A 13,653-nucleotide genomic window follows, 5' to 3' on the forward strand; every position below is an offset into this window, starting at 1 on the left:
TCATTATCTCTGTAGATATTTGCTCAGAAGCTAAAGTGCTGATTATGACTCTGGATGAAACGGTACAAAAGTTATTACAATTCATCCTGAGGGGATGATGAAATTCATGGAGGCTCTAAAGAAGAAGTCAGAGGATTAATGTCTGTACAAACATTTCATGGTAATGCATCCAATATTTGTTGAACTTTCTCCATCCTTTGATTTTTTTATGTTTTAGCTCTATGGCATCAACAATTACTTACATGAAACAGTATGATAAGGTAAAATCACTCAATCTCTGGTTAAACTAATATGCAACATGTGATGAGGGTTCACATGTTTGAGGAGTCCATAAGTCCATACAGTTTGCTACCACTGCTGAAGAGCAATAGCAATGACACATACAGTGTTTTGGAAAGAAATGAGCAACATTCAATACACCTAAAGCACAGAGAACCTCGGCTGCAAAGGTTACTCCATTTGGATTTGGGTTCAGCAATGAGTTTTATGTTTTTGCCGTTAATCACTCTGTGGAATAAATGTCACATTATCAAAAAATGACATCTCATTTGTTAATGTGACCGTGAAATTGATTACAGTGACCACTCCTTATCTGCGCCCTGTGTGTGTGTGTGTGTGTGTGTGTGTGTGTGTGTCTGAAGTAGAGTGTATTTCACATTTGTGTGAGCACCTGGTTCAGATAGTAGTAAGTCTCAGCTTCCTGCAGATACAGCGAGTGCTTCTCATGAGGAGGAAGACCAGCCAGCATCTCATAAAAGATGTGGTAGTTCCTCTCTGATTTGGCCTGTGGATGACCACACACACACACACACACACACACACACACACACACACACACGGTCAAATAACACACCCAAATCAGAAATGGAAACAGTTCTGTAGAAAAGAGAGTAATGGATAAATAAACAGATCAATGGACGAATGACTGATGAATAGACTGGGCTATGTGGAGACACAGTTAGATAAAGAGCAACATGTCTGACACCACTCATGCCGTCTGCTCCTACAATCTCTTCTTTCTCACAGTGACTCAGGTGTAAGAGGATTCCACCTGACCTGCTGTGTGTGTGTGTGTGTGTGTGTGTGTGTCTTCTTGTGTTTTTCACCTGAAAGACAATGCGAGACTTCTCCAACAGGTACTGAGACGTTATGGCACCGCTGATTACACCCCTGGTAAATGACACACAGGCAGGTACACACACACACACACACACACACGCACACACACACACACACACACACACACACACAGTAAGTCCGAGTTAAGTAACAGGTCATACATGTGTAATGTGCTCAGATCTTCTCCGTCACAGGTTGGACAGAAGATCAGCGGTGTTACTGGGAGATGTTACCATATTCTCCACTAAGCCCACTATGTGTGTGTGTATGTGTGTGTGAGTGTGTGTGTGTGTGTGTGTCTGAAGACTTGTACAAGGGTGATCAGAAGTCTCTTCAGAGTTAATCTAACGTACAGGCTGTTAGCTTTACAAGCGCTTGTGTTTATCTCAGAGATACTGCAGAAGCTCTGTACTCATGGTGATCAGATTTCAAAGCAAATGGTGCCATGACATTCAGTAAATTGATTTCCATAGCAACAAACAATTGCAGTGTTGTATCCAGGCATTCAAAAAAGGTGAAAATCCCATCGCATTTTTACACATATCCTGGATAAAAAAACTACTTTGTCCCAACTCTGTGGTCAACAAGCTGCTTTCTGAATTCTTGCTTACCTTTTTTTTTTCATCTTAACTTTTGTAATGACTTTGAAAAAGTTTTAATTGTTGCCCACAGGAGGAAACTCCAAAACCATATTACGCAGCACATAAAAATAATGTTTCATGAGAAAATCAATTTAATAATAGCAGTGTTTGTTCCCAATAACCTTCCTCAGGTTCAGTGGGACTTTCTCCCTACTAACGGCTGTGACCATGCTTGATTTGGTTTTAAAGTTTATTCCCTAAAATGGCAATTGTTACAATATGTGATTTGATCCTGATGATCTAGAAGGGAGGGAAATTCCTGCTTTCCAGATCATCTGGATTCTCTACTTGTCTGGACTCAGAAACCGTGACAACAACTTGACAACTGGAAACTGTTGTTGACATTTGCTGAGTTCTTGTTAAGTTGTAGTTACTTACTCCTCCATGTAGATCTGCGTGTATTTGCCAAAGCGTGAGGAGTTGTCATTGCGCACTGTTTTGGCATTCCCAAAAGACTCCAGCAGGGGCGTGGCCTCCAGGATCTGACCAATCATTATAGACAGAAGCGTTACCGTGCTTATCTAAAACAGGGATGCTGTTTGTCATGAGAGCAAAAGAAGAGCAGGGACACTTTACCTCTATCTGATGGTAGATGGTAGAGAAGAAGAGAGAGGAGAAAGACGTTAGCTCAAATGACCACATGTACGAGTGTATTTGCATGTATGTAGCTATAGGTAGAAAATATACCTGTTGTGTGACGTTGCGTTTGTGATGTATGGCTGTCAGGTAACGCAGGATCAGTTTAGTAGCTTCAGTCTTCCCTGATCCACTTTCTCCGCTGTAATAACAAAAACAGTTAACCTGAGGCTTTATTATTCAATAAGGGTATGTTGTGGCATGGTGATAAAAAAATTTAAAATAAATTTAAAAAAAGGGTGAGAAAATGGGTGTTTTAAAAAGTCAAACAGCATTTCACTGTTTAAAAGACGGCTTTGAGCTTTAGAGTAATACTTGTTAAAATGAGCAGCTCATTCAAGGCCTCGCTCAGCCTGAATAAAAAACAATGCTAAACTGCTTTTCATACCTGATCACAATACACTGGTCCTTTTTGGCATCCATCATGGTGGTATATGAGAGATTAGCAATGGCGAAAAGATGACTGCAACAGAACATAACATATTTTAATGAACAAATGCATCTGGGTGCTCATTGGTTATGTGTGAGCGTGTGTCTGTGCGTGTAGATGTGAAGTGGTAGTGAAATCCATAACCAAACTCTCCCTTGGCAACCAACCAACAGCAGTGTAACAGGAACCTCTTACTAACACCTGAGAGTGCTGGCATTTACACCTCCATTTACCACCATACTGCACCTCAGAGCACAGCTTACGACACATGTAGACAGATGTAGTACAACAGTATAATCACACGCAGGAATACGCAGTTGCAAAGGTCTCAGTTAAAGGTTAGAGAGTTAAGTTTAATCTACCCACTGCAGAACTTGAAAGCTCATAATTTTACCAGAGTTGTGCAGTCCTCTAAATGTGTTATTTGAATAACTTTTTCTTTCTTTCTTTCTTTCTTCTTCTTTAAAATATACATAGTAATAGACCATTATGAGTTTGATATGACAAATTATTCAAGTGAGTGCAGCCGTCCATGAAATGTGAAAAGATTCAAAAATGTTTTATCTAGCAAAGTTGAAATCTTTCATAACAACAAAAAAAAGCTCTTTCTCTGAATCAGACTTAGACATTTAGAAACATCCTGCGTATGAATGACAAGACAGACAAACACACCAGACTGAAAACATGACCTCTTCAATGGAGGTAAAGTTCAGGGGCTGACAGGTCTGACACACACACACACACACACACACACACACACACAGAAACACACACACACACACACACACTCCTGAGTCTTACGGAGGGTTGTCACTCAGGCCGCGGCCTTCGTACTGAAGCACCATGTCTGTGCCGTAAATGTTGAGCAACTTGTAGGGATTCACAGACACGAGGATGCTTCCTATGTAGGTCTGTGTGGTGGGAAAAAAAAAGAGAAATAAAGAACAAGGAGAGTGGATGAATGGATGTAGTTCAGAGTGTCCATGACATTTGATGATATTAGTTATTTAATTTGCATATTATAAATTAGGCATACATAGAGGAGTTCCTGGTCGTAGCGCTTCTTCAGGTTCATCAGAACTGTGGTCTCATTCAGCTCACTGAAATCAAACACAGAGGAAATTAAACACACAAGGCACATATTGTCTCACTGGAGCAGGATTCCCACACTCGCTTTGACATCCAAAATTAATTACCCTTCAGTGACATTCAAGAGCTTCCTCTGTGAAAGCTGGTAAAATTATGATGTTGATGATAATGATGTCAAAATCAGACATCAGAGGAAGTTTTTACGTCAAGAAGTGTTTGTGGAATCATTTCTTTCAAACTTTTGTTGTTGAAGTAACACAAATAACTAATGAAGGGGGTTTCCTAAGGATCTGAAGTGATGATCATTCAAAGATTATCAAAGCCTGGAGGCACACTGGGACACACACTGTAAATTGTTGCTTGCAAAAACTGAATGGATCTGCGCTGAAATGACCTTTGCTGCTCTACGCTGAGCTCTGTGAGACAGTGACATGAGTGAACAGGCTGTGAGACTGTTTGTTAATACTGCACTGTGCTTACGGCAGCTGTGTCATGTCCTCCATTCCCTCCGCCCAGCGCTTCACCCGGTGGCTTGTTGTGGTCATGCTTAAGATAGAGAAGATCTGGACACACACACACACACAATGGTATGCAATTAGTCCTACACAGTCATGAAACACCGTCAAAGCTTGAGGGACATTGTCCTTGCTTGATGCAGAGCTGATGTGAAATATGCAGACATTTGAATATCAAATATTTTTTGTGGGCCATCCAGCCTCAGTGCTGTGGGCTTTATAGTTATTGCTTGAATAATTGCATTCATTCCCATCCCAGTTTATCAGCTGTCATAAAAAATCATTAAAAACTTTTAGCTACCTTGTCATACCAGCTTTGACCAGGTGCTCTCTCTCTGTCAGGAGTCCAGTCTGGGTCCTGAGGCTGTCCGTCCCCAAATCGAGCTGTGGGTGAATATCCTTCTAACATCCCATCTTCTCTGTACATGGACCACTTTGACAGATTCTGGACGGTTCCATGTGGTAAAACCCTCTCAGCTGCCCAAACATCCTCTCCTCCCTCCCCTCCTCCTCGGGCATTTCTGGCCCAGTGGCCTGAGCGCGGCCCGTAGGGAGGAACCACAGCGTAGCGATTATCCTCGCCCTCTAGGCCCGTTGGCACCCTGTATGAGGCGTAGCGAAGCTGCTGGTTTTGGATGGCATCAGACAGGCTGGGGTTGTGGAACCGACGTGTGAGAAGAGAGCCATCCGGCAGTCTGTGGAGCGAGCAGTGGTTCTCTTCAGCAACAAACGTGTAACACAGAGTTCAGCAACATTGAGAAAAATATGACTTTGAAATTGTTTTTGTGGAAAAATGTCTTTTTGATATAGTTGGCAATTCATGTGGCTTTTCTACAAAAATGGTGTTTCCACTACAGGAATTTTCCCAGGGGACCAAGAACCTTTTGAGGAGGTCAGAGACTAAATCTTTCGACTGGAGTAATCAGGAACTAAATTTAGTTCCAGGCTGATAGTTCAAGATGTAAAAGAGGTACCTGCTCCAAGCAAAATACTTTATATGTGTTCAGGGAATTTAGGTGGGGTTTTCAAGGCTGATGGTCGCTGACTGGTCAAAGACATCCTGGTGTACCGCTTCCTTCACAAAACAAGGAAGTGCTCTGGAGGATGCTGGACATTTATTGATGTTTAAAAACAAAGTCAGCCTTTGTTGTTGCCTTTAGAGAGTAGTGATGCGAGAGCAAGAGAAATAAAACTTTATTTCCGGATAGTTTCACAGCAGTTATGTTTTAAGGCAGAGAAACATAACCATCAAACCCTCAGAGGATCGTCTACTTTGGAGACAGACACTGGAGTTTGCTGTTTCCATTATCTCCTCTGCATGTCTCCTTTTCATTCATTCATTTATTACATCTAATTCAAACATCAGAGTCACATAACAGTAAACAACAGGACAATTCTGTGTGAAAATTGCATCTCAAACGTTTTTTAATGCTTCATTAGTTTCTGAGTTTAGTTCTCCTTTAGTTCGTCAAAATTTTGGTCAAAAGGGGCAAATATTTCACTCTCCATTGTTAAAAAGTTAACGTGCCTACCTTGCAGTTGCCTACCTTGACAGGTAATTCCGTGCAACACCTGGACAAGCCTATGAAGTCATTCTCTGTCCTAGTTTCCATTAATAGCGTAGTTCCCTACCTGTAACTGACACCACGGAGTTCCTCATTCTGCAGCACAGAGGCGAGGTTGGGAGCGGTGGGTTTGGGTGTGCCTGACAGTACTGAGTTTTCTGGCAGGTGAAAGAGACCTTTAGAACGAAGCACCTGGTTCTGCCTCAGAGCGGCTGTGAGGTTGGGAGTGGAGGGCTTCTGGCCAGGGATAACCAAGGAACCATCAGGGAGCTGGTATGATGCGTTACGAAGGTTCTTATTCAGAAGAGCCTGCAGGTTATTCAAGGTTATTATCACTAAATTAGGCAGATCATTGTCATTTAACTGTATGATTCAAAAGTAACGGCTAAGATGTTTCAAACAAACGTGCACTGGGTTAGAAAAAAAAAAAAAAAAGACAGAAAGACAATAAAACACACAGGTACTGCAGCAAAGTTAAAATAAGATTAACAGGCACACACTGTAGACAGGTCAGGGGAAACCGGTTTCCGTGGGTCGATGATGATTGTTCCATCAGGCAGGGTGTACGACACACCCTTTAGATAGGGGTTCTGCAGGGCGACTGCCAGGTTGGGGCTCTTTGGTTTCCTCGGGTCCACTATAATAGTTCCATCTGGGAGGGTGTAGGAAGCTCCTTTCAAGGCTGGGTTGTTGAGAGCCTAAATATTAGAGAGGCTGGTTTCAGTTAAGGTAAGCCTGAGAGGTTAAAGAAATACAATTTGAATTAAAGCAGCAGCTTAGTATGTTTGATAACCAATTATTATTAGGAAAATACAAAGAGCTACATCAGTTTGTGGAAACTATTTCAAATCCCGTACACACAAGTATTACTATATGGATCAGGAGGGAAAAAACAGTAATAGATCAACACACACGCAAAGCCACTCAAAAGTCTGTATCCATAGCTAACCTTAGCCAGGTTTGGTGATATGGGTGTATTGGGATCTTGAATCCCTTCCGGTAATGTGAGGGAGGCGTTCAGCAGGGAAGAGTTTTGAAGGGCGCTCTGCAGGTTTGGAGAGACAGGTTTCCGTGGATCAATGATGATAGTGCCATCTGGCAGGGTGTACGAAGCACTCTTCAGGTAAGGGTTCTGAAGTGCTGCTGACAGGTTTGGGGACTTCTGTTTCTTGGGGTCAATCACAATCGTGCCATCGGGGAGAGAGTAGGAGGCTTCACGCAGCGCTGGGTTGTTCAGAGCCTTAGCCAGGCTTGGGGAAATTTGTTGCTGTATGAGCAGAGACAGCACAGACTTACTTTGACTGATGAAATATGCTAGGCAGAGGGAAGAGAGTACATTACAACAAAAGGTGAATTCAATTAGAGTTAAGGATCAAGAGTCGTGGGTTACTTGCTGTCGAGGGTCTATAATGGTGCCATCAGGGAGAGTATATGAAGCAGTCCTGAGATTCTGGTTCTGCATAGCTCTAGAAAGGCTAGGAGACATGGGCTTCTGGGGGACTCGAGGGTCCTGTGTGGGTGGGGGAGGGTGATATAGAGAAAAAACTGAAACTGTAATAATTCATGCAATTTGTTATTGTTGTACTGTGCGTAGACAAACACACACCTCAGGTTTCCTAGTTATTTTGAGATGCTCCTTCATACCTACCCTGATAACTGATCCATCAGGCAAGGTGTATGATGCTCCACGAACTTGTTGGTTCTGCAAGGCATGGCTGAGCATAGGGGAGGAGCGTGGATCTGCATATGGTGACACCAAGGTTCTGTCTGGCAGCCGGTACGATGCCTGCATCACCTGTGGATTCTGCAGCGCTTGTCCTAACATTGGTGAAGAGGGTGGTGCGGGGCCGTATGGAGAACGTCTGAGTTGCACAGGTGTCTGATAAGATGCTTGGCGGAGGTTTTGGTTCTGTTGTAATGCACTGTGGAGCTGAGGTCCAGCTGGTGCATAGGGGTTACGGCGTTGCATCATCGGTGATCTTAAAGATGAAACACTGTGCAAATCAGATCGGTTCTGCAGGGCGTCATGGAGCAGTGGTGCAGGGCCAGGCTCGGAGATATAATCGTATGGGGTAACAACAGTCGGTCCGTATGGTGAACGGAGCTGTGGAGTCTGATAAGAAGCCACACCTCTTAGTGCCTGACCGTGTCTCATGGCTCCAGAGAGCATTGGGGAAGAAGGTACAGATGAAGCATATGGGGACTGAGGCCTCTGAAGGGGAGACACATAGGATGCTTCCCTCACTGCCTGATTCTGCAGAGCTCCAGACAGCATCGGGGAAGAAGGAGGCATAGGCTCCTCATAAGGTGACAGTGGTCTTTGTAAAGGAGAAACATAGGATGCATCTCGTATAGCTTGATTCTGCAGAGCCCCAGACAGCATGGGAGACGAAGGGGCCATAGGCTGCTCATAAGGAGACATTGGTCTCTGCAGTGGGGGGACATAAGACGCATCCCGAATGGCCGGGTTTTGCATTGCGCCAGAAAGCGTAGGGGATGAAAGACCATATGGTTCTACATATTCAGTGGCCATCTCACTCATGCCTACCACCTGGGCTGCCTCTGGGCCAAGGGGTGAAGAGAAAGAGGCCTGACGGATAGCCTGGTTCTGCAAAGCACCAGATAACATGGGAGAAGGGGGCACAACAAACTGCTCAGCATTGGGATCAGCATAGGGGCCAGACACATATGCTTCTGGTGCATATGTGGGTGGACGGGTAGCTCGAGGGGGCAGGAGGGGGGAGGACTGACGAGAGAGTCGAGGAGAGAGGCGTGGGGATGCAGGACGTGGCATGTGTTTCAGGGAGGGTTGTGGAGAAGCAGGAGGCATCCTTCTCATTGAATGTTGAGCCATGAGGGGACGTCCTCGAGCGATGGGGCGAGGAGGAAATCGGCCAGATTCTCTCCTCCCCAGGGGAGCACGGTGGACCATGTGAGGGGAATGGAAAGGGGAAGGGAGGGATGAATCCACTGTGAGAACAGAAGACGCATTGCTTCTTATAGAGGCGGCACGGAATGGACGCACATTCTGGGTGGGAGGGGGCACTGGACGCCCTCTGAGACCCATAGGGGAGGGTCTGACAGCACCTAAAGGAACATTTCCCCCCATCCTGGGCCTGGCCAAGGGCGTGGGGTCCCTGAGCAGCCGAGTAGAGCGACGAGAGAGGGTAGGGGATGATGGGGCAGGACGGGGCCCTGCAGGGGATAAACTGCGATGAGATGGAGAGGGAGAGGGAGACGGTCTTCTACTGAGCTGTGGAGACAGAGGGGGAGATGCATGACCGCGGGAGAAGGAAGGTGAGGGCGGTCCACGCATCCGTCTCCCTCCAAACGGGCTGCGAGCAGGAGTTGGTGACGATGGGGGACTTCGCCTCCTCATGGAAGCACGGGGTGAGGAAGGTGGAGAACGTTGCCTCATTGATGCTCGTGGTGAGGGTGGAGGACTTCGCCGCATCATAGAAGCACGGGGGGAAGGAGGGACTGAGGGTCCTCGGGCCAGAGGAGACGGTGATCTCTGAGGTTGCATTCTACGATGGGCGAGAGGGGACGCCATGGGGGAAGAGAGAGGTGAGATCTGTCTCGACATAACAGAGGGGGGTCTTTGGGCACTAATGAACCCATTTCTCATGGATGGTTGTGGGGAGGGGCTTCGTCTCTGAGGAAGCATAGGAGAAGATACTGGGGATGCCATGGCAGAGGGATGACGTTGCATTTGTGGGGAGGGCATCATGACAGAGCGGCGGGATGGAGTTGGAGAGGGTTGGAGACGGCGTGCAGCAAGCGGGGACATACCTGCTTGCTTAATAATCATGGCAGTTGGAGTAGGGATTGACGGCAGGCCATAACCCTGTTGCTGTGACATTATCATTGGATCTGTCATCATCTGCTGCTGGAAAAACATAACAAAATGAAAGACGTTAAGGAAGCACTACATCTGGAGAAAATTGGGTAGCACTAGATTTAAGGCTGTAATTCATGGTATTCCAATAAGAATACTATGAAACCACCTTATGGAGAATAATAATACAATAAAATACTTTTATTAACGACACATTTGTTATTGTGAATGTAACACCAATCTTAAATGTGGAAAAATGCAAAAAACAGTATATAATTAGTGAAAACTGCTACTCCCCAACCCCCTGGCAAGCAGTTGGATCCCGCTGGATGGCGGGAGAGTTGTGTCAAAAATAAAGTGGTGCGTGTCAACTGGAATTAAGGATTTAGACTACTGCTGTGTTTCTCTAACCATTTACGACAAGCAATGTAATAATACATCAGTTATTATAGATAAGTGGTTTGGGAAAATAGCAAGTTTAACATTACCTGCCTGCTGATGGCAAGAATTTAACCAAGTTAATAGCTGGAGATATCCGTTGTTTCAACACTTCTAATCTGGAAGAATATCCACTAATAAACTGTTGAGTAGCCACAAATAAACTTACTTAATTATGTTATGTTATTAATTATGTCATGTCTTTTTTTATTCACTCCAGTTCTACTATCACTCATTATGTTACATTATATTATTTGAGTTCACTACTTAAAAGCTAAAGATGTGGTGGAACATTTTCTTAGTTGTCAGAGATGCTGTGGGTCTCCCTCTAGGGTTGGATTACTTAAAAAGCAGTGGGGGTGTACTCTCAGAGCACAGTGGGGATGTCTTCCACATTTATATGTTAATACTGTATGTTAACCCCACATTACAATAGGAGTCAGGTTGAAATTTTACCCTCTAACACTAAAGAGCAAACACAATCAATGACAAAACAGAGATAGAATTACCTGTGGTGAAATCATTTGTTGCTGTGGTAGCATCATTTGCTGTGACATCATCTGCTCTTGTGGTGACAACATTTGTTGTGACATCATCTGTTGCTGTGGTAACATCATCTGCTGCTGTGGTGACATCATCTGTGATGGCATCATTTGGGGGGGCATACCCTGTTCTTGTTGCATCATCATCTGCTGCTGTGGTGACATCATCTGTGATGGCATCATTTGGGGGGGCACACCCTGTTCTTGTTGCATCATCATCTGTTGCTGTGGTGACATCATCTGTGGGGCCATCATCATTTGTTCTTGAGGAGAAAACATCATTTGTTGTTGTGGTGGCATTGCGCTTTGTGGCTGTAATGACATCATGTCACCAGGTTGACCTGGTGCAAGAGGAATCTGGTTTTCATACTGGATTTCTGACATGTCTTCAAATTCTGGATCAGGTGGCAAAGTAGGTGGAGGGGGCAGGGGCACATCCAGACGCTCTTTCCCAAATAGACGTACTTGAGGTCTAGGAACTCTGAATGTCATCTCCCCTCTCTGAAGTCCACCGGTATCATCCCCATATTGATCCAACTGACCTGCATACTGGTCCCCATACAGGCCCTGTACCTGATCCATCCCCTGCCCTCCGAAGCCAAAGACCTGCTGACCTCCTGGTGGGAATCCAATGGCCTGCTGGGAGCTGTAGTCTTGGTAAAGCATGCCAGCATCGCTATAGCTAAGTTGATAGTCTGGTGGAAATCCCCCTTGCATTCCCATAGTTGCTGCATAAGGGGTCTCATAATAACCTCCCTGTCCGTTGTCATAGTAATCCCCTTGTCCATCACCATAGTAAACTCCTTGACCATTTTCATCATAATAACCCTGAGCCTGAGGGTCAAGGAATCCATCTACCGCTCCTTCATACATATGGTCCTCACCATTTTGTGCATAATAGTCTAGACCCTCGTCACCATACATTGCCATTGCCTGTTGTTGCTGGTAACCATAGTAATCAGCTTCCTGGTCGTTATAGTAGCCTTGGGCAGAGGAATACGGGTCATAGTAGTCCCCCGTGCCCTCATCGTAAAGACCACCTTCATAATATTCTGCATTTGGATCATAGAGTCCTTCTTCCTCATAGTAACCCAGGTCTTGATAGTCTGCTCCCCCTGTTCCATTGTCATAGTAACCAAACTGACCCTGGCTTCCATATGCTGCATCTCCATAACCACCATAACCATCTTCATGGTCTCCATAACCTTTCTGGCGGATTGAATGTCGGTGGTCAAATCCGTAAGCCTCCTCCCCATGCTCATAGCCATCGTTACGGTAACCACGGAGGTGACCTCTGGAGCTGGCTTGTCGGCTGTGTGCTCTACGCCCCCCCCAGCCATGGTGTCCGGAATTCCCTCGCATTTTACTTGTCAGGAAGCGTTTGGTCAGCCAGTTAGTTACTGCTGCAACCTTACCCAGCAACATACTTCTGTTCTTGAAGTCCTCAGTAGGCCCGTCACCATCCTTTTTTCGAAATAAGCCTTTGAAGAAGCCCCCTTTCTTCTCAATTGATTGTCTCCCTCCCCCCAGACGAAGCAGCATATAGGTTGGCTTCTTACCAGCATTTGCTGCCGCTTTCTCTCTGGCCTCTTTCTCCTTTTTCTTCTTTTTGCTGATCTTAAACCTCATCATGAATCGAGAGGTGTTCTTCAGAATGGACTTCCGGCGTTTCTTCTTAGCAAGTCGGTTCTTTCTCTTCCCCAACCTCAGGAACAAACGCGATGTACTTTTCAGCTTCTTCCTGCTGTTCCTGCGTCGTTTGAAACCAGAAAACTTCATGAACATCCTGGACATGTTCTTCAGACCTTTCCTTGGGATTTCCCTTACTGGAAGTGGTGGAGCTTCCTCTTTCTTTTTGCCTTTCTTCTTCTTTGCATCAGCATCAGATTTCCCTCCTTTATGGTGGCGGTCATCTTTAGATTTCTTTTTGGATTTGCTGTAATCCTCCTCATCCTCGTCATACTCATCTTCTTCCTCTTCATCCTCCTCCTCCTCTTCCTCTGACTCTTCGCCACGTCTAGACTTCCCCCCTTTCTTTCCCTTCACCCCTTTGCCTCCTCGCCCCCTCCCTCTCCTGTCATCTTCTGAGTATTCCTCCTCATCATCCAGTTCTTCACTTAACTCTTCATCCTCTTCCTCATCACTGAGGAGCTCCTCCTCTTCCTCCTCTTCCTCCACTTTCTTACCTTTTCCTTTGTCTTTTCCTTTCTTTCCATCATCTTTACCCTTAGAGGGCTCCTCTTTTCCCTTCTTCCCCCCTTTCTTATCATCTTTTCCACCTTTCTTATCATCCTTCCCCCCTTTCTTATCATCCTTTCCACCTTTCTTATCATCCTTACTGGCTTTCTTGTCATCTTTTCCTCCCTTTTTGTCATCTTTCCCTTTCTTTTCCTCCTCTTTCTTTTTCTCTGGTACAGGTTTTCCACCCTTCTTTGCGTCCTTCTTGGGGTCTTTCTTGCTGGGCATTTTGACAAGTGGCTAAGAGCACACCATGCCCTTTCTTCAGGCAATGCTGTAAACCTTCAAACACACAAACACACAAATGTTACTTACACTCTGTTTGGATTTTTATTTTTTCTAAGTTCTAAGTTTAACACAAAGAAAATATAATGTGATATGTTAAGAAAATATGATCAGAAGTCTGACCTTTAAAAGATTCCTTGGTTTAGATATGTCGGGTTGACTCTGTGCCGGCACTATATGCAGGTTCACTATCTGTGTGAGGACAGGTCCACCTGGCCAAAGCAGTTCTACTCTGTTCGAATCTGGTCCCCATGAAGGCTCCTGTCCAGACATACATAGCTAAATATCAGCCGTCTTTTTCTCTAAACACACACACA

At 45.0% G+C, this 13,653-nt stretch overlaps 1 protein-coding gene across 1 annotated transcript in view; it reads right to left on the reverse strand.

The window, feature by feature from the left end:
- The window catches only part of LOC111216539 (unconventional myosin-XV-like), a 42,830-nt gene extending 30,223 nt beyond the window's left edge, over positions 1-12,607 (reverse strand). The window contains exons 1-17 of the mRNA XM_022738067.1: positions 11,279-12,607; positions 9,328-9,522; positions 7,644-9,248; positions 7,386-7,505; positions 6,945-7,262; positions 6,496-6,693; positions 6,063-6,304; positions 4,732-5,125; positions 4,396-4,478; positions 3,863-3,926; positions 3,628-3,737; positions 2,785-2,859; positions 2,448-2,538; positions 2,337-2,342; positions 2,139-2,242; positions 1,107-1,170; positions 671-784 (exon numbers count right to left, since the gene is read on the reverse strand). Of these exons, the coding sequence (XP_022593788.1) occupies positions 671-784; positions 1,107-1,170; positions 2,139-2,242; positions 2,337-2,342; positions 2,448-2,538; positions 2,785-2,859; positions 3,628-3,737; positions 3,863-3,926; positions 4,396-4,478; positions 4,732-5,125; positions 6,063-6,304; positions 6,496-6,693; positions 6,945-7,262; positions 7,386-7,505; positions 7,644-9,248; positions 9,328-9,522; positions 11,279-12,607 (5,112 nt within the window). The remainder of the gene's footprint in view (positions 1-670; positions 785-1,106; positions 1,171-2,138; positions 2,243-2,336; positions 2,343-2,447; positions 2,539-2,784; positions 2,860-3,627; positions 3,738-3,862; positions 3,927-4,395; positions 4,479-4,731; positions 5,126-6,062; positions 6,305-6,495; positions 6,694-6,944; positions 7,263-7,385; positions 7,506-7,643; positions 9,249-9,327; positions 9,523-11,278) is intronic.
- Between the last annotated feature and the right edge of the window lie 1,046 nt (positions 12,608-13,653).

The sequence above is a fragment of the Seriola dumerili genome, unplaced genomic scaffold (assembly GCF_002260705.1).
Source record: "Seriola dumerili isolate Sdu_G_001 unplaced genomic scaffold, Sdu_1.0 BDQW01000035.1, whole genome shotgun sequence".
In the NCBI taxonomy this organism is placed as follows: domain Eukaryota; kingdom Metazoa; phylum Chordata; class Actinopteri; order Carangiformes; family Carangidae; genus Seriola; species Seriola dumerili.